This window comes from Artemia sp. Qi Xiang Cuo, chromosome 16 (genome assembly GCF_049724085.1).
Source record: "Artemia sp. Qi Xiang Cuo chromosome 16, ASM4972408v1, whole genome shotgun sequence".
Classification (NCBI taxonomy): domain Eukaryota; kingdom Metazoa; phylum Arthropoda; class Branchiopoda; order Anostraca; family Artemiidae; genus Artemia; species Artemia sp. Qi Xiang Cuo.
The window spans coordinates 29099736-29123964 of NC_142809.1; the positions used below are offsets into that span (position 1 = coordinate 29099736).

At 35.5% G+C, this 24229-nt stretch overlaps 1 protein-coding gene across 1 annotated transcript in view; it reads left to right on the plus strand.

Moving 5' to 3' along the window:
* The window catches only part of LOC148942759 (cuticlin-1-like), a 166740-nt gene that overhangs the window by 80436 nt on the left and 62075 nt on the right, over positions 1 to 24229 (plus strand). Inside the window, exons 3-5 of the mRNA XM_089102592.1 lie at positions 4013 to 4166; positions 18764 to 18978; positions 22043 to 22185. Coding sequence (XP_088958718.1) covers positions 4013 to 4166; positions 18764 to 18978; positions 22043 to 22185 — 512 coding nt within the window. The remainder of the gene's footprint in view (positions 1 to 4012; positions 4167 to 18763; positions 18979 to 22042; positions 22186 to 24229) is intronic.

The following is a 24229-nucleotide window of genomic DNA, read 5'->3' on the forward strand; positions in this document are numbered from 1 at the left end:
GATGCTCTGACTGAGAGTATCACGCTAATATCACTGAGTCAATTTGAAACCTATTGGAAAATCACTCCCGATGGCAGTGTTCTACTAGACCTAGCACCATGAACACAAACCAAATAATCAACGTATTTAGTATGGATCCATACATGTCCCAGTACAAGTCCTATTGCATACCTTCGGACTTCATTGAAAAAATTCAAAGTGTTAACAATACCCTTATCATTGTTAATAGCAGTCCATCAACTTTGAAGACCGGTCATTGGCTATGCATCTTTCAAACAGCGAAGAAAATTGAATTTTTTGATCCTCTTGGCCTATCGTATAAATTCTACACACCATACATCAGCAACTTCATTGAAAGCAGTGGGAAAACCATTATTCAAAATCAACGAAGAGTACAAGATTTAACGACTAAGACATGCAGCTTTCATGCACTACTCTTTTTCATGTTCAGATGTCGTGGCTACACCTACAAGCAGTTTCTCGACATCTACGTTGACTTACCTCGATTGAACGACTTTCTAGTGGAAAATATACTTACAAGTGTATTTAATATTGATTTTAGTGCCCTACGAATAAAATGTTCTAAAGATGTATGTGAAATTGTTTATTAATAAACATTTATATACATCATAAAACGACTCTTCTACTCTTTAGATTTCATCTTCTACTAGGTATTTGTCGACAACAACTAGTGCAGGTAGATTATCTGAATTCACAGTGTACTGATCCTGATGTACTGCAATGTCAGGGCCGCATTTTCTACAATAGAGCGTAACTTCACTCTTGCCATATCTCTTTGTATAGTCAATGATACTATTCTCATTCATTCTATAGAATTAACATGTTTCAATTTGTTTATTTGAAGTAATGTCACAAATAGTGTCCTCAAGCGGCAAATCACATTCCGTCACAGCCAAATGAAAATCAATGGGCTTATAATCACAGTAGTCATTGTCTTCACAACGATGACGTAGAAACCAAATTCTTTTGTTGTTCCAGCAGATGAATCGTTGACCCGTTTCCTCCTCCCAGAACAGTCTAAAACCATGACGATACCAATCTCTTAGCAATAAACTAAAATCACGCTTAGGATTCATTTCAATTATACCGGGATATGTATTTTCCCACTGATTACATTTATCATAACGGCAATTGGAGCATAGGTGGCCTCAAGGAGGAGAGTCAAACATCTCTTCGAGAAAGGAATTACAACCTTTAATTTGTGCAGCATATCGTTTATGCAATTTACACGGGTTGCATAATCTACACTTTTACTCATCAATCATTGTGCAATTCTCACATGATGACCAGCTGCCCAGTGTGTACATACATAGGGGGCATGTATGGAACATTTTTTCATGTGTTAACACTCTCACTGTAACAATGAAACTTAGCTAGCGACAAAAAAAAATTGTCTGAGAGAGAGAGAGAGTGTATAAAATATCTGGGTTGTCTCTTTTTGACGGCATAAAAAACCGGTTTCTGTTCTAAAAAAAAACCCACTCTGGTTGAAAAAAAAAACTTGGAGTTGAAACAAATTTGTGCGGGGAATCCCCCGTTCATACTGCTATCTTTTTTGCAATGTTTAGGAACAGGCGGGGAATCCCCAAAAAAACAAACCAGACTATACCCATCAAACCAGACTATACCCATCAAACCAGACTATACCCACCAAACCAGACTGTACCCACCAAACCAGATTATACCCACCAAACCAGATTATACCCACCAAACCAGATTGTACCCACCAAACCAGACTATACCCACCAGAAACCTGTTTGGTACAGGGGCGTTGGCAAAATGGTACTTAGATAACTACTTCCCCCAAATCTCTATTTAAAGAAATATTACTATTTATTTTTATTTTAATTTCAATTGCCTCTCGAACAACCTGTTTTATGCCTAAATCATTGCTAATAAGGCAAGTTTCTTCAAAAAGCATTTTATGACTAGGGTTATCATATATGTGACTGCTTAAAGCAGAATCAAAGGAAATATTTGTATTATTAGAATTTAAAGCTTTAGTTTTGTTATCTTTGTGTTGTTACAGGCGTTTTTCTAAATTTTGATTGGTTCTACCAATATAAAAATTGCCACAGCCACATGGTATTTGATAAACACCTCTCTGGCGAGTAACTGGGGTTATATCTTTACCAGAATTTAAGAAATTCATGATTTTAAAATTATTTGTAAATACGACATAAAAATTATTTTGTGTGCAAACTTTTTTTAAACTTGTAGTGACTTTTGGAATATATGTGGAATACTATTTATTCCAAAGTGACTTCGGAATAAATAGTAATATTTCTTTAAATAGAGATTTGGGGGAATATTCGCTTAATGCCCTATACACAAATTTAATTAAAAATGATTTGACTAATTATATTAAAAAACCAGTAAATAACTCCACTCAACCTATTACGAATAGACCTTCTAGGCTGGCTGCCAAGAATGCGAGACTAGCTTTAAAAGCTTGTCTGTAAATATTTTATGTTCATCTGAATGAACTGTTCTCTGTCCATTTCGTTTGGAGTACCAGTCCTGGTTGAACTTCTTTGAAGTAATGATATTAGGGCTGTTTTAAAACTTTTTTTTAAACAGTTTTAATGATTGAATTTTAATGTAAGTTTCTTTTATAGGGTTTTTATTCTCTTCGTCTGTTTTGCTGAGGACGGCCCTTGGATATAGGGTCGAAATATTCATTTAAAGTTGCGTTCCACTGTCTTTTATAAAAAAAAAAAAAAAAAATTCTGTTGTTCTACTTATTTGTTTATGATGGAAAGGCAGTGTGGTCTTCGTCGCTATTTGCCTTTTCGAAGTTTCTACGACAATCCTTCTATAGGAAGTGTCCTGGCCTAAAACGAAGAAACTAAACAAAAAAAAATAAATAAATAAGACATTGTACCAACATCGTTCTTTACTTAGGCAGCGCTATTGCGCTGCCTATGATTGTCTATATTGATTATTTATTTTGTATGGTCTACATGACTCTTTAGGAACTTATTTGCCACTGCGCGGCATTACTGCTTCTGAAACTAGGAAGCCCAGTATATAGTTTTTCAATAAATTTAGATTAAGTCGCAATCTCAGAATTTCCAATCGATAGCAACTTGGCTCTCTTTGCGTCATAATTGTAGTTTTCTATCTACGAAATTGCAGAAAGTGCCACTTTGCTTTGGCACAGCCCCTTTGGGTACTTAAAAGGACCATGAAACTTTCAATTTTTGGTTGATGAGCCTTTTCCCGATTTTGTAGGACCCTAGAAAAAAAAACATATAAACGCTTATCCATAATCTTCCATCTAGAAAAAATGCAAAATCTTACATTTTTATAGATAGGAGCTTGAAACCTCTTCAATGGAGTTTTCTGATGTCTTAAATTTGGTTGCGTAATTTTCGTCAAAATCACTAGCCCTTTTGGTGGTGTTTTTCCCCGTTTTTGGAAATTAGGCTAATTTTCTCAGACTCAGAGCTTTCGGTGGGCAACTTTAAACTTAATCAAATTTACGTATTTGGAATCAGTAATAAAAAGCTGATTTTTATAATTTACGTATTGTTATCAAAATCCTTTTTTGAGAGTTTCTGTTATTATCAAGCCGAGCCGCTTCTCGCATTTAGTTCGTTACGACGAACCTTTTGAAACCTGAGAAGGTTCTTTTTATACTGTTTATGCTGAGTCACAGATTGGTTTCTTTTTGTCTTAACCAAAAATAAGACATAATTCCTCAATACTTTACATAGGGAAACCAATACACGGAAGGGGGCTGTCATCTGAAATCATCCTAAAGACCTCCCCCCTCCTTTGGAAATAATGAAAAATGGTGTTTTATAACAATTTTTTGATGCTTTCAACCTGCTCCCCATCCTCTAGAAACATTTTCAGATTTGCATTTTATTGATCAATCCTGTTCCCTTAAGTACAAATTTTCGATAGCTAGGTATTTTTAGCATCCATGAAGGCAAGCTCTTATGTTTTTTATTGTACTTAATTTTGAATAAGGCATTATTTTTAGACGTTTGTGCTATTCATAAGCATTGCTAGTGGAAATGAAATCAGAAGATCACCAAAAGAAGAGGTATTCAGATCGACAACTCGACACCCAGGGATCCTAATGAATGGAGTGGAAACCACAACTATAGCCGCTGTGGCAATCCAAAACGACATAGGCAAGGCTTATAGTTTTTTGTACTTACCTTTACTTTAGAATACAATTCTTTTTTTTTCATTTGACATGAATACTAAGTCCAAGCTTTAAGAAAACATACTTTCCTAACCAATTAGAAGGCAAATACGTGGGAAGGGGGCTTTGTTTATTGCCCATCCCCCAAAATGTTGAGTTTTCTACTTTATACCTATAAATTCTTTCAGTTTATTTTATCATTCATCAACTTGTGGCTTTCTTTCAAATCTCTGCCTTTCCTCCTTTCCGCCTTCCTATGTACGCCCATTCTGTACCTTCCTATTAGTTTTAAAATTTACTAAGAGGTTCACTTTATTGTAATTAGTTAAACACTTCGAGTAGACACGAACATAAAAAAATTACTAACCTTGAGTCACACTGTTTGTCTCATTTTTGAGTGAAACCTGGAAAACCAATGCACTTGCTAATGAGCCTTGCGCATTGTTATAAATATAGCCTTGATCAGAAATTTTAATGAAGTATATAAAGCTTTGTATTGTATTGTAATATAAATAAACTATCAAAGATTTCATTTTGGCAGTAGAGTCGTTGCCAGTAGCAGCATTTGGTTATATGCTAAAATTGTAAATTTTGAGAGTAAGAGAAAAAAAATACAAGCCCTGAATTTTACCAATTTTACTTTCATGTCAACCTTTATCAGTATGCTGACTAATTTTAGCATCAGGGTTTTTTTCTTAGCACTATTATAGTTTTTTGAAATACAAGTATCGGTTGTGAGAAAAATAAAAATTAAGGAGTTGTTTAGTTTGACAAGGTACAAAATATCCTAAAAAAGCTTGTAAAAATTGCAAAATGAAAAAAAGGGAAAGAGGATGCTATAAAAACTAAATAGTTAATTTAAGATCGGAGAGTTTTACCCACAGTTTATAGAATTAGCAGTATGATCATTCTCTATCTCTCCCATTATAAAAACCCGGACAGGGGTGCGACTGCTCCGGAGAACGTTTTTGCAGATAGAAACATAGGCGTTATCAGATCTTTTCGCGGGTAGACAAGTCAGATTTCTCTTGGACACGAAACAAGTGGAAACCCGCTATTACGAATAATGCACTTGGTAACCATTTCTCAGTGATTGACGATAACAGACTAATCTGCTAAGGCAGAAACAAGTGGGAGGAGCTTTTTGTTCGCACCGAGACTGAAGACCAGAAATTATCTGCGATAAGCTTACTGTCTATAAACTGTGGTTTTACCTGAATGTCAGCTTTCATGGCGTTGCTCGTTAATCGGGTTTTATTATTTGCTCCTCCCGTAATAGAAAATTCAAAATGATTTAAAACCTAAAAGTGACGATAAATTGAAAAAGAAGAAGAAAGGAAGATCTCATGGCGGTGTCATTTTTTCTCCGAGAGTCTCGGAGTTCAAACGGGATGCTACCATTTCATCTAACCGTCACAAGTAGTAAACGTCATTTCGTCGACAAGGAAAATCTGTCAGAACATCCACACGTCAGGACATCGACAGTCACAATCGCTACCCGTCACAACGTCGACAGTCATAACATCGACACGTCAGTTCATCGACAGTCGCAATCGCTACACGTCAGAACGTCGATAGTCATAACATCGACACGTCAGTTCATCGACAGTTACTATCGCTACCCGGCAGAACGACGACTGTCATAACATCGAAACGTAATAAAATCTAAAAAAAATTAGATGCCATGACTTGTCGATATTATGACTGTCGGCGTTCTGACGGTTAGAAATTTTGATGGATTTTCGTTATGTAAAAAAAAATATAAGTTTATATAAAAGTAATAAGTATATAATAGTTTAGAAACAAATTTGGGCTATATATTTGCACATCAGGGGGGTGGGGGTAAAGCATAGCATATATTAAATACGTAACCTAGGTACCTTTCCCCCCTAAACCCCGAAAAACTAAAGTTCTAAAATTTTAGATGTTATGAAAAAATGTTAGGTGTTATGACGTGTCGATGTTATGACTGTCGGCGTTCTGACGGTTAGTGGTTCTGACGGATTTTCGTTATGAAAAAGTTTTTTGATGTTATGACGTGTCGATGTTATGACTGTCGACGTTCTGACGGGTAGCGATTGTGACTGTCGATGAACTTACGTGTCGATGTTATGACTGGCGACGTTCTGACGGGTAGTGATTGTGACTGTCGATGAACTGAAGTTTCGATGTTATGACTTTCGATGTTCTGACGGGTAGCAATTGTGACTGTCGATATTATGATTGTCGATGTCCTGACGTGTCGATGTTATGACTGTTGACGTTATGACGGATTTTTTGTCGATGTTATGACGGATTTTATCGATGTCCTTACTGTAGTGGTCCTGACGTGTCGATGTCCTGACGCCTTCCCGTTCAAACAAGGTAAAACGTTTCCTGAAGCAACTTGTAAATTGTACAACTTATGATCTTCGCCACGGTCATAAACATACGACCGAGTAAGGCCAAATGTGTACCTTATTAAGGTGTATGATGTGCTTGAGAAGATTGTGTTTCTGTTGCAGAAATTACTAACATGAGAATGAACTCATTATAAACTAATAATTGGCTTAATAACTGAAACTGGACACCATGAATAGGATGGCTGCTACATAAGATTTTGTTACACGAAGTTGATGGGCTAAAAGATCACTAAAAATCACTTCAGCTATATTCTTGGTTTGGAACTGCGAATTATTCGCTGTTTATGCTGTTTTTTCCAATAAATAATCAAAAGTATAGTTTAAAAAAATAATGTTACGTCTCTTGGCTATCCATTCCCATCTATAGAGAGAAGTAGAGATTAACAACTACTTCCAAAGTAATGGTCTACTAAAAAATATAAAATATAAATAGTAAAATATAATATAATAATATATAAAATAATAAAATAATATATAAAATAATAAAACCAAAGACATAAATAGAAAATGTCTGCTAGAAAATATAAGCGAAATCCCCTGTCAGGAGCTGCTTCTACAGGAGTACTTTTATCAAGTAATTTTCGAACAATGAGCATATGCAATCAAGAGAAAATGGACCTGGCATTTTTTTTAGCAAAGGGCTACCAGGCCCAATACTGACCTAGTTTTAAGACAACTTTTACAATAGGAACAAGATGTCCTCATACAACCCATGTATCTTTATATATTATACAACTAGTATTTGCTTCTATATAATTTTTGTTTAAACAAGGTACTGAAAAAGAACACACTTCTCAAAAACTAACCAAGGGCAAATAATTGTCTCCCAGACAAATCATCTTTGGTATCTAAAGATAGTAGTAGGGCCAAGCAAATAAAACTCGAAAATTAGCCCAGATTGAATTTTTTGATAGCCTATGAAAGTTTCATTTACTTAGTTCGAATACTCTCTTTAAAATATTTAAAAAGAAATAATATGAAAAAGGATTGTTTAAATAATTTGAAAGTGGATAAATTCTAAAAATTAGCTGTTTATACATCTTTGCACACAGCCTAATGCTGCTTACTAGCCTAGAAGAGAAATGATATGCTAAATTAAATGAAATAAAAAGTTGTTTCAAAGTAACTAGGTGGAGAAAGGAATTGCTTGCCCAGGCTAACATTCAATTACCTACTAAAATTTTAAAATTAAATTTCTATATTTAGAGACTCTATATTCCCAAAATTGAAACAATTTAAAATAAGCCCCTGATTTCAACTTACACATAATTTACTGGCCTGGACCCATTGCTTTTTCGCATACAGATTGCTTAATCTATTTCAACATGCAAAAAGTTGGATTGATTTCAAAAGGCCAGAAGAAATTATCTGCTGAATTTTTTTCGTTAGTTCACTCACACTGATTAAAATAGCAGTTCTGAAACAATTATAATCTTTCTCAGTTGTTTCAAAGAAAATGGTTGACTTTGACAAATGAAGCTTATAAGAAGCAACACAAATATCAATTTTCTGAAAATCCCGGAAAGTTTTATCGGCCTAGATCACGTTCTTTCCTCTCATATACCAACGCAAACTTAGTCAGAAAGTAATTTTTTACCCTTTCATCCACCTCTACAGTTAAGTACCATCCAAATTTTTTGATTAATCCAACTTATCTAGACCAAAGTTTTATTCATCTAGATCAAGTATTTTCTTCATAAATATTAGCAAAAATGAGTTGAAAAGGGTTGAAAGAAGTCTCTGATGGGAAATCAAATGGTTTGTTCCTTTTTTCCCCATCTGATTTCTCTCCTATAAGTAAATTAATCATTGATTGCCTACCTTATTATCTGTCTTTACTGTGTAATTACCGCCGCAGATAATTTCTGGCTCTTCATTCTCGGTGCGAACAAACAGCTCCTCCCACTTATTCTTGCATTAGCGAGTATAAACAGCTCCTATCATTCGATCTGCCATCAGCGGTCCAATTACCCTGGAACACGTATTTTGGCAGAAACTTCTCAAAATGCCTTTGAAACCAACTTGAGACTTCGGAATCTACTTTTAATTCCTAAAAACATCTAATAATAACATTGCACTACTAGTTACCGATTTTCATATATGTATTGGAATAAATTAATTTAAAATTAGTTTCTTCAAAATTTAGTGTTCCAACGTTAAAGCCAAGTTTCGAGTTCAAGAGACATCTGACTTGTCTACCCGTGAAAAGATCTAATGTCGCTTATGTTTCTACGTTCTCTGGAGCACTCGCATCTCGGTCCGGGTTTTTATAATGGGTGATATAGGGAAAGATCATACTGCCTATAATTTATATACTGTGGTAATTACCTACCAAGATTTTGATTTCACTTACTTTGAAGCACAGTTCTGTTTATTAAGTCAAACACTTCTTTCTAGATATTCCATCTTCTGCTTACATATTTTACTCACTGCCTGCTTATTTTACGCATTCGAATTTCCAAATGACTGAATCTGTAGCCAAAATTACCGTTTGTTTAAAAGCCGTGCTTCATTCACGCTTTCTATATAAAAAAACATAAAGTGTGACAGAGAAAAGCAAGATAAACTATGCTTATTCCCCCCCCCCCCAAAAAAAAAAAAAAATTCTTTTAGCCCTAACCTATCTAAAAAAAGTTAGCTGGTTTTTTGTTTCCCCATTATTTTCGTGTGAAAAAAAAAAAAAAATCAGCAAATTGTTCCATCAGGCGCAGGGTTGGAACGCAATCGCAGTGATAATTATATTTGGAAGTATTGTTGCATTGGGGATCAAGCGGTATACATTTTTTTCTTTCTGATATATGTCTTATAAGCAAAATTAAGGAGTCATTACCTGTCTTATTATCCCCACTTAATACATAGTTAACTGTTGACATCTTGAACTAACTTAACCACACTGACATAAATCGCATCTCTTGAGCAGTTAAACCTAGAACTTACTTCTAGACATTCCATCTTCTTCTTACATATGCCTATGTCAGCTTATTCAGAGTATTCCAAGCTTCGGATGGCTAAAAGTATATCCAAAATTATTATCATAGGCAGCGCAATATCGCTGCCTAAGTAAAGAACGATTTTGGCACAATGTTTTTTTTTTTTTTTTCTTGGTTGTAGACCAGGGCACTTCGTATCGAAGGAGTTGTCGTAGAAACTTCGAAAAGGGCTCATTCGATTGGAAATTGGTGTGGCTAGTGCCCTTTTTAATAGTCAAAAGTGATTGGAAGGCATCTAGCCCCCCCCTCCCAGTCCATCATTCCCCCAAACACATCCAATCAAAAATTTGAGATAGCCATTTTGTTCAGCGTAGTTGATTTCCAGATATAAAATATGTTTTATAGGAGGTCACTCCCCCGCAACCCTCAGGACAAGGGTTTTGAGTTATGCCCTGGGGGGCATATAAGAACGATGTTGGCAAAATCTATTATTTATTATTTGTTTTCCTTTAAATCAGGGCACTTCGTATCGAAGAAATTGTCGAAGAAACTTCGAAAAGGGCTAGTTTAATTGGAAATTGGAGTGGCTTGTGTCCTTTTTAATATTGGAAAGTGATTGGAAGGCAACTAACACCCCTTCCACGTCCACCATTTCCCGAAACACATCCAATCAAAATTTTGAGACAGCTATTTTGCTCCGCGTAGTTGATTTCCAGATAGAAAATATGTTTTGAGGAGGTCACTCCCCCACCACCCTCAGGGCAAGGGTTTTAAGTTATGCCCTGGGGACATACAAGAATGATGTTGGCACAATGTATTATTTATTATTTTTTTCCTTTAGACCAGGGCACTTCGTATCGATGAAGTTGTCATAGAAGCTTCGAAAAGGGCTCATTCAATTGGAAATCGGAGTGGCTTGTGCCCGTTTTAATAGTGAAAAGTGATTGGAAGGCAACTAACACCCCTTCCACGTCCACCATTTCCCGAAACACATCCAATCAAAATTTTGAGATAGCCATTTTGCTCAGTGTAGTTGATTTCCAGATAGAAAATATGTTTTTGAGGAGGTCACTCCCCCACCACCCTCAGGGCAAGTGTTTTACGTTATGCCCTGGGGACATACAAGAATGATGATGGCATAATGTATTATTTATTATTTTTTTCCTTTAGACCAGGGCACTTCGTATCGATGAAGTTGTCATAGAAGCTTCGAAAAGGGCTCATTCAATTGGAAATCGGGGGGGGGGGGGGCTTGTGCCCTTTTTAATAGTGGAAAGTGATTGGAAGGCAACTAACACCCCTTCCACGTCCACCATTTCCCGAAACACATCCAATCAAAATTTTGAGACAGCTATTTTGCTCCGCGTAGTTGATTTCCAGATAGAAAATATGTTTTGAGGAGGTCACTCCCCCACCACCCTCAGGGCAAGGGTTTTAAGTTATGCCCTGGGGACATACAAGAACGATGTTGGCACAATGTATTATTTATTATTTTTTTCCTTTAGACCAGGGCACTTCGTATCGATGAAGTTGTCATAGAAGCTTCGAAAAGGGCTCATTCAATTGGAAATCGGAGTGGCTTGTGCCCTTTTTAATATTCGAAAGTGAATGAAAGGCAACTAACACCCCTTCCACGCCCACCATTTCCCGAAATACATCCAATCGAAATTTTGAGATAGTCATTTTGTTCAGCGTAGTTGATTTCCAGATAGAAATTATGTTTTTGAGGAGGACAATCCCCCATATCCCTCAGGGCAAGGGGTGTAAGTTATGCCCTGGGGGCATATTTTAGGTTTTTATAGAAAATGCTGTCGTAGAAACTTCAAAAAAGGCTCATTCGATTGGAAATTCAAAGGGCTAGTGCCCTTTTTAATAGTCAAAAGTGACTGGAGGGCAACTAACCCCCTCTCACGCCCACCTTTTCCCCAAACACATCCAATCAAAATTATAAGAGAGCCATTTTCTTTAACGTAGTGGAAAGTTCTGGAAATTAGATCTTTGAGGATGACAACACCCCCACAGACCTCAGGGAAAGGGTTATAAGTTATGCCCGGGGGGCATATAAGATTTGTATTGAACGCGTTGTCGTAGAAACTTCGAAAAGGGATCATTCGATTGGAAATTGAAATGGCTAGTGCCCTTTTTAATAGTCGAAAGTGATTGAAAGGCAACTCAGATCCCTTCCCTGCCCACCATTTCCCCAAACTCATCCAATCAAAATTTTGAGATAGCCTTTTTGTTCCATGAAGTTTAAAGTTCAGGAAATTATACCTTTGAGCAGGTCACTCCACCCACAGTCTTCAGGGCAAGGGTTATAAGTTATGCCCTGGGGGCATAACTTATAAATTCAAAGGAAATTCAAAGGTCTAGTGCCCTTTTTATTAGTCGAAAGTGATTTGAGGGCAACTAACCCCCCTCTCACGGCCACCTTTTCCCCAAATACATCCAATCCAAATTTTTAGATAGTCATTTTGATGAGCATGGTTGATTTCCAGATATAAATTATGTTTTTGAGGAGGACACTCCCCCACAGCCCTCAGGGTAAAGGTTGTAAGTTATGCCCCGGGGCATATAAGGTTTTTATAGAAGGGGTTGTCATAGAAACTTCAAAAAGGCTCATTCAATTGGAAATTCAAAGGGCTATTGCCCTTTTTAATAGTCGAAAGTGATTGGAGGGCAACTGACCCCACTCTCATGCCCACCTTTTCCCCAAACACAACCAATCAAAATTTTAAGATAGCCATTTTGTTCCACACAGTTTTAACTTCAGGAAGTTATACCTTTGATTAGGACACTCCCCCAAGAGTCTTCAGGGCAAGGGTTGTAAGTTATGCCCTGGGGGCATATAAGTTTTTGTTGAAATATTTGTCGTAGAAACTTGAAAAAGGGCTCATTCGATTGGAAATTCAAAGGGCTAGTGCCCTTTATAATAGTCTCGAAAGTGATTTGAGGGCAACTAACCTCCCTCTCACGCCCACCTTTTCCCCAACACATCCAATCAAAATTTTTAGATAGCCATTTTATTCAACGTAGTTGAAAGTTTTGGAGATGAGGTCTTTAAGGATGGCAACCCCTCCACCCCCACAGCCCTCCGGGCAAGAGTTGTAAGCTATGTCCTGGGGGTAAATAAGGTTTTTATAGAAAGCGATGTCGTAGAAACTTCAAAAAGGGCTCATTCAATTGGAAATTGAAAGGACTATTGCCCTTTTAATAGCCAAAAGTGATTGAAGTGCAACTAACCCCACTCTCACGCCCACCATTTCCCCAAACACATCCAATCAAAATTTTGAGATTTCCATTTTGTTCGACGTAGTCGAAAGTTCTGGAAATTAGGTCTTTTAGGATGATAACCCCATCAGAGCCCTCAGTGCAAGGGTTGTGAGTTATGCCCTGGGGGCATATAAGGTTTATATAGAAAGTTGTTGTAGAAATTTCAAAAAGGGCTCATTTTATTGGCAATTGAAATTGCCCTTTTTAATGGTCGAAAGTGAGTGGAGAGTAGTTAACCCCCCTCTCACGCCCACCATTTCTCCAAACACATTAAATCAAAGCTTAGAGATAGCCATTTTTTTCAGCGTAGTTGGAAGTTCTGGAAATTATGTATTTAAGGATAAGAAAAAACCCAGAGTCCCCAGGGCAAAGGTTGTAAGTTATGCCCTGGGGGCATATAAGGTGTTTATAGATAGAGTTGTCGTAAAAACTTCAAAGGGCGCTCATTCAATTGTAAATTGCGAAGGCTAGTGCCCTTTTTATTAGTTGAAAGGAATTGGAGGGTAACTAACCACCCTCTCATGCCCACCATTCCCCGAAACAAATTGAATGAAAATTTTCTGATGGCCATTGTGTTCAAGGTAGTACAAAGTTCTGGAAATTAGGTCTTTGAGGATGACACCCCCCCACCCCCCCACCCCCCCCCCAGCCCTCAGGGCAAGGATTTTAAGTTATACTCTGGAGTCATATAAGGTTTTAATAGAACGCTTTTTCGTAGAAACTTCAAATGTGCTTATTTGATTGGAAATTTAAAGGGCTAGTGCCTTTTTTTAATAGTTGGAAGTTATTGGAGATTAACTAACGCCCCTCTCATGCCCACCATTTTCCCAAACACATCCAATCAAAATTTTGAGATAGCCATTTTGTTTAACGTAGTTGAAAGTTCTGGAAATTAGGTCTTAGAGGATGACAACCACCCTCAAAGCCCTTAGGGTAAGGGTTGTAATTTATGCCCTGGGGGCATATAAGGTGTTTATACAAAGTGTTGTCATAGAAACTCAAAAAGGGCTCATTCGAGTGGAAATTGAAAGGTCGAGTGCCCTTTTTAATAGTCGAAAGTGATTGGAAGGCTTGACATTTTTACAGTAAAGATCGATATGGGTATAATGTGTTATTTATTTATTATGTTATTGTTGTTTAGACCAGGGCACTTCGTATCGAAGGAGTGGTCGTAGGAACTTCGAAAAGGGCTCATTCGATTGAAAATAGAAAGGGCTGATGCCCTTCCTAATAGTCGAAAGTGATTGGAGGGAAACTAATCCCCCTCCCAAGCCCACCTCCCATTTGCCTTTATGTTTAAAAACTAAATGTTGCCTTAAGATTAAATCAAAATGCTCTATATTAATGCTAATTCCCAACAATGCATCTCAGCAGTATCCCAAAAACGACTGAAGTTATTATGTTCAAACTTTTGGGGCTACTTCTGCTCTTAAAATTTAACCAAATCAAAATAGTGTAAATGCATCCAAGCTATCAAAGAAAGTAAACAGATTTTTTTGCGAATGGTATCAAGTCTTCCATTTCAGGTCAACTAGAGGAGGTATAAAACTAAATTAAACACCACTATTTGTGTCCAGATTTTTAAAAGGGTGTATGTTATTAAAAATTGCTGAAAATTTTTCTCGAGCATACAAATAGTTGGCCAAACTATAAATTCTTAAAAAAACGAAAAGATTTAAAGTATTATTTTCTTTTTCCCTGAAAAGACTATGTCAATATAAAACGAACAGAAATTAATTAAAAAACTTTTTCCACAAAATAAGTTTTTCAAAGAAAAGTGAAGAACTCCATTAAACAAAAAATGAGCAAAATAAAATCAAATAATCTACCAAGCGTGAAACTACCGCAAACCAGCATCGATAAATAAATGAAACCCAAAACGAACAGAAATTACAAAAAATAACCGAGTCAAACTCAAAACGAGCAGAAATTAACATAAGTTAGGCTCAAAACGCCTATGCCTTCCTAAGGCCAGGACACTTTACTGAAAAAAATACAAATTAGTGTGCATTGTCAGTTTAATATACATAAAATGATGTTTAGTAATCAAAATGTTAATATTATTTGATTTATTAAAGTATGTAAAAACATTTATATTTTTTCAGTAAAGTGTAAATTATGTTCTGGCCTTGGGAAGGCATAGGGGTAAATTTCTTGAAACTTGTGGTATAGTTTCTTGAACTAGTGGTCCCGGCTCCATTTCGCTGGGTCTAATGGTTCAAAATAGAAAGACCGGTGTTTTCCAATTTTAAGATAACCGTGACACTGGTAGACACTAGACACTGGTCGACGCTAGACACTCTGCTTGTGGTGGTGTGTTATGTTCTTCCTGTGAACATTCTATAATTTACCATAAACAAATTGAAAAGGGACAGAAATTAACTTTAAAAACAAGTTTTCTCATATGAAAGTAAAGAAAAATGGCCAAAAGCTTTAAATAAACTGTAATTACTTTACAAATGAGAGGGGCTACCACCCTTATTGTCTTCTAGCTCTTTACGCTTTGGTTTAACTTGTACTCTACTGAAAATATTAAAAACACAGGAAAAATTGGAACTGAAAATTTGACTGTGTTCAGCAAATAAACCTAAGCGATTGCATTCATTCTGGAAATATTCTTATAAATGAACAACTTATACTTTAGCATCAAGAGAGGGGGGTGGAAAATATGGTATACATTTCCGATTTAGCGTAATTTCTGTTCATTTCGTAAAACTTTATCGTAAAACTTTGTTTTTTAATAGTTTCTATAAAATCGTTGACAGTGACAATTCTCAATCATTATAAAAATTTTACCTTATGTTTGTTTTCTTTCACAGTATTCTAGAGAGTCATTATTGTCAATTGATCAATTATATGCATGCACATTTTCTTCTATTTGTATTCCTGACGGTTATTTGTAATGGGTGGTCGTTTTAAACTTCACTGTTAAGAGACCGCAGTAGATCCTATGTTTTATTATAATTTCTTGTTCTACATTTCTTTCTTGTAACTTATTCTCACGCTAGTAGAGGGTACCGTGACTATTCCGCTATCTCTAACCAAATTCCTCGTTTATAAGTGGAACAGCTAAAAAAAAAGAAGTTTAGGATAAATTCATGCAAGGCTTGTAGAGCTTTTATTATATTCAAGGATGAATAGAAAAACAAAAGTAAGGCAAAAACCGAAAAGTCGCCTGCAATGACAACGACGTTCTTAATGGCAGCTACAAAAAAAGAAAAAGAATAAAAGGCACTATACATGAAAGGAAATGGGGATATTAATCTTAAAACACACAGAAATTACTAAAAACATGAGGAGCTCCTGACCTTTCAAATATCTGCGCTCTATATCAAAGTTTAGCTTATGTTAACATAAAAATGAACTGAAAACCCATTGGAAAGCGCATAAATCCCTAGGAAAAGCACCTTGAAATATTTCAAGATGTGTATTCTATTCAGTTTAGTACTGCTTAAACTTTAACGTGAAGAGCCGACGGTAAAAGGAGATGGCAGCCCTCTTCTTATTCAGGGTAGTTTTTACTGGTTTTCAGGGTGTTCATAGTAATGAACGGTAAGTAAAGATAGACCTATTTCATATGAAACGGTAATCTTAAAAATTGGCTGCAATATGTACATTTAAAAACAACATATGCGCAAAAATACGTACTTTTAATAATGAATTAAACATGTAAAACAATTACATTCAAAGCTACATTAGTAAGAAATTTAGAAAAATTGCATAGATTTATAAAAGGGTGTTAAAAAAACCCAAAAATGAGCCAGTAAAGATTTTGGGAGTACATATTCCCCTAAAAGGAACTGGTGATCAGATATCTGAAGTAGTTACTCGAGATATAGACAAATTTGGCCATCGTGACGATAGTGTAGCCTGTCTGTTCTTACTACAGCATGCAATACAGAGCTGGTGCAAGGGGTATGTACCGAAATAAAAAGGAATTAGATTTGCAGAAGTTCCGAAGTCTGTGGGCTTAACTTGACAAGAAGTCATTTATGATAATGCAGACTAATGCAGACAACGAGTAAAATGCTCAAATTGATTCAAAATCTCCTCAAAGACGGAAACCATCCAAGAGAATAATGCAATAGTAATTGCAACTCTCAAACCTTTATCATTAAGGTTGGTTTCAAAATAACTTCAGTTTCACGGGCCCTACCTTACTCTGCAACAAGCTAACAAAGAGAACACATGCGCTATAGATGGTCCTATTGACCTAACAGCTGAATATTCTTCTGCGAAAACTTAAAGGAATGAAACAGATTGTACAATTATTCAGGGTTATATATGCTTCCGCCTTGGAATTTATTAGCAAACTTCTTTTTTTGGACGAACATACTACATAGGCTAACATGGAAAATATTATAAGAAAAATTAGAATCCAAACCTGCAAAGAAAATGGAAATACAACGATTGGAGATTAAAAGCCTATCTTCTGATCGTAATGACCTGAGTCATCATGGTTGTAGCAATAGCCGCAGACTAATAAAGAATGAACCACGGCCCATCGTAGCCGCAGTTTTAAAAATAGGTTAAAAACAATACGGGTTAAAAACGAATTGAATAATTTCGGTTGCTTTACTTGGTTGAATACTGCGATGACTTTGTGAAAAGCCAAGTGGATGCTCTTAAGGTGGTTAGTGAAAGCGCAGGGAGATGAATGATCTGGCAGAAAGAAACGATCCCTGGCTGCTGAGCATCAGAGGAGTTGTCTTCAACCAAACAAAAGAAAGAATTTCATCGTTCAAAGCTGTTTAATATAACACATATATTGTCTACTGCATTAATATAATTAGCCTAAATATGTATTTTAGTGTCATTTTAATGTTGGTTTCTTTGATAAAAAAAAAATTAATTTTTCACCTGCTTTTACAAAACTGACTAGGGGTCTAAGCAAAATCTACAAATATTTAACGTTCAGTTATTTGTTTTACGGAATGAAATATTTTACCCAAATACTGCAATGAATTCATTTTTGAATTGGTTATGCGAACTTCAGTGTAAAACAAAAACAAGTTAAAAACTGGAACTTAAAAGAAACATAAATCCCCCTATATATGATGTACTGTGATTTCTGTTTGTTTAAATATTTAATAACAGCTTCTATTTTCAAATATAGAAAAACTTGCTTTAAATTTAATAATTAATAGGTCTTAATGGCGACCTTTACTTTTTGTGTGAGCAAAAGTGTTTTTTTTTCAAATGTTGTTTTTATACACATTTTCTTTTATAACCAAAGTTCCTCCTGATAATTCAGGGGGTATTCCATCTGAGTAAACCCACAGCTGTAAAGGTGAAATTGTTATTTCATTGTAACTCAATTCATTATTGTTTTTCAAATCTTATTCTCACATTTATGTTATTCCAGAACTCTCAAAAAGTCCGTGAACCGTGTGGTAAAGTTCAAACATGAAAATATACAAACTAAATAATACTCTATGTATATAGCTAGCGATTGAGGGCTTGTAAGATAAATTGAAAATTAGAAGGAGCTTAAGTGAAAAAAAAAGAAAAAGAGAAACCTTTTGTAATAAATGACTACCCCGCTTCTAGTCAATAATTTCGCTTCCAACCCCAGTTGCAATGGAATCTTCTTATAAAATAAGTCTCTGGAATATTTGGCAGGCCTTTTCTGGAGCAAGAATTACGACTGCAGGATGTATGTCCTGTATTAGTAACACCAAACCCAATGATATAAACTGTAGTTTCAATTCAGCAGACCCAAGTTTGATTCAACATTTTTTTTCCTCAATTTTTGAAAAAGCTAAGTGCCCCTAGAGCTGGACAACTTTTCGCCTTGTCTTTTCATTTTGCTTGATAATAACTTGCATCTATCAAATGACGTGTTCTTTTGCACTTTCAGCAACGAAAACTTGTGTAAGTCAGCCGATCTGTGTTTTGGTGAAACTATCTTTAAATTTTACTGTTATCATTAATATCATTAATCAGTTTCAAATTAAAAAAACGTAAATAATTATCTTTAGGATCATCTGATAGCACAATTCAGGACTTAAAAGTTGACTGCACTGCAAATGAAATGATTGTTCGGCTCATAACGAATGGTCCCTTTCATGGCATGGTTTACCCAAAAGGACTCACTCAGCATTCCTCTTGTCTTGTTGATTTCGATGAACTATCACCAGAGCCGTTGGTTTACAGACTGCCTTTAAGAAGTTGCAATACAATGTTTGTCGATGTGGTAAGTAAGTTAGTACATTTGAAATAAATTTGTCTGGTTGAGACCTTACGGACTCCCTTTAAGAAGTTGCAATACATTTTTTTTCTATGCGGTAGGTAAGATCGCACATTTGAAAAATATTTATGTGGTTCGGTCCGGTGAAATAAAAATCAGTTTTTTTAAATTCTGATCATGTCTTCCATAATGTTGACGTTGCAATGCCATTCTTTTACCTCAAAACATTATGAAAATTCCTGTGATGGGCTTGAATTGGTTTTGATAACCATCTAAGCAGGTTAGCGAATCGATTTGGACGGTCCCTTTATACAACGACTGAAACTTTTGTATAGTCTATGGTAAACACGCCCTCTACAGCACAACAGCAGACCACCAGTTTTTTTTAAATTATAATGCAGGTCTCGTCATTATAATTTTTTTCTTGTTTTAGGGTCCACTTACATGTTGTTGTTATTTCCTTAATGCAAATTTTGCTTTGTTTATTTTTTATATTTCTTTATTATAATTTATTGCTCCGTCCTTTCTGTGAAAATCTTTTGAAAGCCTTACAATTTTTTGCAGCCATACCTGTGCAGAGAGGGAGGGGGAGATAATATCGTTCGGGGATCCTTTTGGAATAAGGCCACTTTTTAAGTTAAAATCAATAATACTTCATATAATTTCGTTTAATATACATATTTAAAATATAAACATAAAAAATAAGTAAAAATAAAATGTAAACAAATAAACTTATATCTACAATAGAAATTTATATTGTATTGTAGCCGTATGTAGCCAATTCTCTTGCCATTGAGTCAATCCTTTTTTTTTTTTTTTTTTTTTCTTTTTTTTTTTTTTTTTCGAATGTGATAGTCATTTGCTTTCTCTACACATATGTAAGGAATGGATTTTAAAACAAAAAAAAAAAAAGTAACGAAAGTAAGTTCTTTTTGAAAGAGTGAAACTAAAATTAATTGTCGCAGAATTTTCATCCACTGAAACTACACAACTCTTTCTGTCATGAGTGGAAAAAAGGTGCTACATACCTATTATAAGGGAAATCGCGTATAGAAAGGGCGTTGTTTGGGCCCAAGGGCCTCATTTTGGACCTTGCAGTCTGAAATATTGAAATTCCTTGAAAAACTCTGACTTTCAACAAGATCTTAAGACAATCTTAAATCCTTAAATAGCACTTCAGATGGATATTAGATACGATTTGCGAAACATGCACTTGGTTTGTTTTCGATTTCTATAATGTTTACAGGTAATTACTTGGCTAAAAAAAAAGGAGAGAGAGAGAAGAAGAAAAGAAATGTCATCCTAATCCAGCAATTGAGATAAATGTGCACTTGAACGAGGTTCTAACCTTACTCATCTGTCCAATTACCTAGGACAAAACAGTAGGCTATAATCGAACCGTCAACCAAATCGAAATGTCCAAATCCATGCAAAGCCGTCATCAATAAATATAAGCCGTTGCAAATTTACAAGCAAACGGATGCTGCAATATTGACCCTATAGTTATAGTTATAGTTATTAATATCAAAATATCATCAAATACTAGATTTGGGTGAGGCTTTGGTCAGTTTCAAGTAATCGGCCTTAGGATGCAGAAAGGCGGCATGATAGTAAAATATTGTACTGGTATGTTAATAAATTGAGAGGGAGTAGTCAATATGGACTTGTCCCAGTTAAACATAGGAACGGGGCCACAATTAGTGATAAAGAAAGAGTTAAAGAGAGATGAACAGAACATTTTGAGAATGTGCTAAACCGAGACAGAGTTGCAAGAAAAGATATAGAGGAACATGAAAAAGTGCGTATGGCACGGGAGAGAAGATTTGATGGCTATTTGGTAAAAGCAGTGTATCTTTTGGGATTCTCTAACTATCAAATGTGATCTCGAATAAAGAGAAGTGAAAACAGTACTTGGGAAGGAAGGATGAGGGGGGTTCGTAAAGTAAATAAAACAGAAAAAACGTAATATATATGCAAATGATGAATTACGGATAATCCATGAAATCATGAGATTTTTGGTAAATTGGACTTAGAACCGCCCTTCTCCCAGCAATATTTAATTTAAACCAACAATTTTACTCAGCCAAATGACAATAAAAAATAATACGAAAGGAATAACAAAATAACTAAGAACAACCAAAATGCAAAAATTAGCCTAGCGGAAAGCATAGCCAAGACATACGGCTTTTTTTCATATTGGAAATAAAAGGCGCGAAAGAGGAACACATAATGTCTCAAGCTCAGTAGCATTAACACAACGAGGCAGTTTATGCAGGAAATGTAGGAAATCATTGTACTCCACTTGGATTTCAAAAGACAACTAGAAAATTTTAGTGCAGTAAGCACGAAAAAGAAGCACCTTGACGTCTATGAATCTAATACAAAACTGCTGAAGTAGTAGATATTCTCTGGGGTACACTGGCCTCGAAGAATAGTGAATTCGAGCATCGTCAAGCAAATGCTTATTAAAGATGAATCCTAGGTACCTGAACTCCATCACAAATGTCTGGTTATTCTCGCAGAGTATAACAGCCTGAATTAGTGGCATCAAAGAGTGTAGCTGGCAGAAATATATACATTCAATCTTAGACGAATCATAGGAAACATCATGGATCGGGGAGCAGAACTCTCACAGATCTCAAGAAACACGTTAGAGAGAGAAGGATTTATTAAAAAAAAACAAAAAAACATATCAACAAAACTTATTGCTACTTCCCCTAAGAAGCGAAGCTTGTCCGTTAAGAGTAGTAGGGAAAGTACCCGATCTAACCAGGTCGTCAACATAATTCACATTGCTCATGCAGACTGAGGCGACAAAGACATCCTAGTCTAGCGGCATCCCTCCAAGTGATGTAATTATCTTATTACCAGGACTAGCAGCACATCATCAAAAAACTAAGTTGCCCTGAAGCTCACTATTAAGAAAAATAAATAGAAAGATTAAAGGTTTTCTAGAAAATAAGAATAACAGTCAATTTTTGGAAATCTTTTATCCCACTTGTTTTTTTATTGTTTTTACTTCTTTTTTTTATATCGATAATGTTAAAAAAACCTTTCTCTTTTTTAATAGGAAGATGGTATTGAATATCATAATATAATAGTAATTCAGCCACACAAGAAGATTGTAACAAATCAAGGACGAGATTACCAAATACGGTGTCGCTACCAAACCCGAGACAGAAATGCTTTATCCGACTTTAGATTCAATTTAAGGTAATGCTGAAAATTATTTATTTGTAAATCATATCTTATCGATGGTAGATCTTAATTTTAAAAATAATGACCACCCCTTACTCTGCCAGTAATGAGATTATTGAACGTTTAGCTACAAACTGGCTCAGATTCTTTCTACTCCAATTTAACTATGACGGCATTTATGGTGGAATAGCCATGACTTGTGCTCATGGAAATGCTTAATGCGAAAGTTTGTCCAAAGTAAATCTTTATTGTGAAACCAAAATGGTCTTCTTCGGTTTCCATTACTGGTGTGAATCTCACTTGCTCAGTAAAGCCTCTAAGCTCATCCAATCAAACATTTCGTGGTAACGAACTGTAAGCTAGGAGCATCTCGGCCCGTTAGTAAACGAAACTTTAAAAAATGGCATTTTGATAACAATAGATACATAAAAAAATTGGCTTTTTACTCTGATTCCAAATATATGAAATTCATTAAGTTTTGTGTTACCCATCAGAATATGTTACAGTGCCAAAATTGGCCTTGTAGCCTCCTGCTGAGCACAGGGTTAATAAGACAATATATTCGGATCGTCAGATTCGTCCTCGTCTTTAACTTCCATCTCTTTTAGTAAGCCCAATTAACTAATTGCAGTTTAAAAGGTAGACAAAGGATGAGAGGATGGTAAGAATAATATCAAATGAATGATGATGAAACATACAAGCCGTGTTAAAAAAAATGGACGGGTTTTTTATAGAAAGAAAGTCACTAAAAACTTATTCTAGTTAAAATTTGACTCCATTAAAACTCACCTTACTATGTCCAACACACTTTAGTCCAAAGTTCTTGCCACGGTCGGAATTACTTATGGTCCACAATTTTTGGTATAGAGTGGACATTCTGCTTCAAATTGTATTCTTTTTGCAGTAATTTCAATTTGCTAATAAAACAATCTGGGATCAAAAGAAGAGAAAGTATTCAAATCTTTTGCTGGCTAATAATGACATGTTTGTTGGTTGCCTTGGCATAGGCGCCCATAAGGGGGGCAGGGGGCAGCCCCCCGGGCTGAATGATGCTGCCTTATATTTGTATGTTTTTGTTTTGATATTTATATTATACAGCGTTGGAAATGCCGATTAGACCAGGTAAGCCCCCCTTAAAATTCAGCTTATGGGCGCCCATGTGCCTCAGTGATTGTCTAGGTTTTAGGAGGAAGTTTTGCGATATCTCGGTGAATTCCCAATGTTCTAGGTTTTCCCAGCAATTGTGTGAAATAAGCAATGATATTGATTTGTCTTTTACTCTTTGTGCCATTTTAAACATTAACTGAAAGACTCCTCATAGACTACTTGAGAATACTCCCCATATGAATCTTTGTTACTCTTATCAAGTAAATCTCATTCTTGGTCAGTATCCAAAATCACTATTGTTTGGAATGAAAATTAACAATAAACTAGCCAATATATGAGTCAGTTGGAGGTTGCTGTATAGTTCTACGCCTATTCCATATTAATTTAAAAAAAAACTTTTTCCGAGGGAAGTAAAGAGCGAAGTTAAAATTTAAAACTGACAAAAACTATTACTTCATACCCTATCTAATATATATATCAATAAAACTAGTACAGATAAACCAACTAATTATGTTTCAGTATACTTTTAAAATTATAAAAAACTAGCGCTTTACTGAAAACACAAAAGTCAAGCATAGAAAAAGGAATATTGATTTGGGAGTCAAAAGTGAGTATGTTGCCTGACAACAATAAACGAATCTATAAAAGTTTTTACAGTTTTACACCTTTTGTGACATCAGTTACTTTCAGTATACAATTAAAATTGTCTTAAAAATATAAGTGTAAAATTAAATAATTTTTTAATAACCGCGAAGTAATTGAACAGCATACAGAAATATTGGGTTGGTTTGTCAGGTGACATTTTAGTCTCGCCAGCTATAATACCAATAGTGAGAAATATACAGTCTTAAAGTGCAAGACATGTGCTTTTGTATTACTTGAAATGAAGATCAAATAAGACATAATATGAACTCTGGAAATCCGATTATTTCTCACTATACAACAGTGAATT